The sequence below is a fragment of the Charadrius vociferus genome, unplaced genomic scaffold (genome assembly GCF_000708025.1).
Source record: "Charadrius vociferus isolate BGI_N301 unplaced genomic scaffold, ASM70802v2 scaffold1250, whole genome shotgun sequence".
Classification (NCBI taxonomy): Eukaryota; Metazoa; Chordata; class Aves; order Charadriiformes; family Charadriidae; genus Charadrius; species Charadrius vociferus.
Genome location: NW_009646533.1, coordinates 330 through 2006, shown reverse-complemented (window position 1 = coordinate 2006; position 1677 = coordinate 330). Strand labels below are relative to the sequence as shown.

Sequence of the window (1677 nt, the reverse complement as noted above, 5' to 3'; positions counted from 1 at the left end):
CCCCCGCCAGCCGCTCCCGGGGAAACGCCTCGTGGAACTGGATGGCCGCTCCGTACACCTGCGTGGGGCGGGCAGTCAGAGTGGGACATCCCCCCTGCCACTGCCACCTCTCCCCCTGCCAGCCCAGACACCCTCCCAAGCCCGTCCTGCCTTGTCACCCGAGGCGCCGGTCAGGACGAAGGTGGAGAAGACGGGCAACGGGTATTTGGTGTCGGCCGGCCAGCTCTCGATGGTGGCCCCCATGGGCAGGCAGAAGACGGGCACCGAGTCGGGCAGCGGGAAGGATTCGCTGTCCTGCTCGGGGTAACGTCCCAGCAGCCCTGCAGGGACAGCCGGACAGAAGGATGAGCCTCACTTCATTTCTCCTACGCAGTTGAGAACGAGGAGGGAGGGAGCGGCTGGGTGGGCACCCAGCAGCCTGCCAAGGTGAACCCACAGCAGGTCGACACCCCACAATCGCCGTGAGAGACCCTACCTGCTTCGTAGACCAGTGTGTTGGCCTTGGCCATGGCGATCTTGTAGCACAGGAACAGCGCAGGGCCCCACTGCAAGGAGGGAGCGGAGAGAGGGGTCAGCGTGGGCCAGATGGCAGCGGGGACACCCCGGCAGCGGGGAGAGGGGGGAACCTTGGTACCCACCATGCTGGTGTTGAGGTTCTTGTCCACCCGGCAGAAGGTGTGAGGTGTGCTCTCGCCTTTGCTGGGCATGATGAGGCAGATGTCAGTGACCCCCAGCGTATTGTGGCCGTGAGGTTCGGCCGCCCGCCGGTACGTCAGGAAGGTGCGTTGGTGTCCCGGCCCCCCCGAATTGAGGTTGGCCGAGCGGCTGTAGGGTGTCGTGTCCAGGATTTTATAGCCCGGCTTCGGGCGGTCCTTACCCTCATAGTGCACCCTGGGTGGAGAAAAGGGGTGATGGGGACCCCCAGGGAGCTTGTGTGTGTGTGTCCCCCACAGCCCCGGCCCCCGGCACTCACCCCAGCTCAATAAGGGGGGGTTTGTCCCGGCTCCGTTTGTAGCATATGAACATCTGGGGGTTGTTGAGCAGCCCGGCGTTGAGGTCAACGGGATGGCCCGAGGTGGTGGTCTCGATGCAGGTGAAGCCGTGGGGCACCTCCTCGCCCTGCGAGCGGATGATGACGGCCACGTCGGTGATGGGCTCGCTGGGGCGGGCGGCGCGGTGCTGCTGGTTCTCCTCCTCCAGCGGCCGCGAGGTGTCCGTCAGTCCGGCCACCACGAAGTAGTCCACCAGCTGCGGCGGCTTCTCGTCCGACATGGCTCACGGCATCTAGGGGGGGACACAGCAGGATGGGTGACACCCCAACCCTGCCCCACAACCCCCTTGAAGCAGCCGTCCCCGGGGCCCCGCGGAGCAGGGAAAGCTCCTCCGTCCCGGCAGGGTGGCAGCATGGGATGCCCCAGGGCTGAGCTGGTGGCTGTGGGGCACGGCAGAGCTGACGGGGCAAAAGCACCGGGGACGGGAAGGGAGGAGGCTTCCGGTCATGCCGCAAAGCGCAGGGCGATGTGATGGGGACCCCCACGGCTTAAGGGGGGACAGCACCCCACCCCAAGCACACCGACAGCCCTCGGGCAGCGCCTCTGAGACTGGACCCCCACCCTGCGGCGTGGTCCCCCCCCAGCTTGGTGGCCTGCAGCACTGGCCACTGTCCCACCCACACCC

At 66.9% G+C, this 1677-nt stretch overlaps 1 protein-coding gene across 1 annotated transcript in view; it reads right to left on the bottom strand.

Annotated features, from left to right (window-relative positions):
- The window catches only part of LOC104286920 (DENN domain-containing protein 4B-like), a 12787-nt gene extending 11515 nt beyond the window's left edge, over window positions 1-1272 (bottom strand). Inside the window, exons 1-5 of the mRNA XM_009885568.1 lie at window positions 974-1272; window positions 639-891; window positions 476-545; window positions 151-320; window positions 8-58 (exon numbers count right to left, since the gene is read on the bottom strand). Of these exons, the coding sequence (XP_009883870.1) occupies window positions 8-58; window positions 151-320; window positions 476-545; window positions 639-891; window positions 974-1272 (843 nt within the window). The remainder of the gene's footprint in view (window positions 1-7; window positions 59-150; window positions 321-475; window positions 546-638; window positions 892-973) is intronic.
- Window positions 1273-1677: the final 405 nt, after the last annotated feature.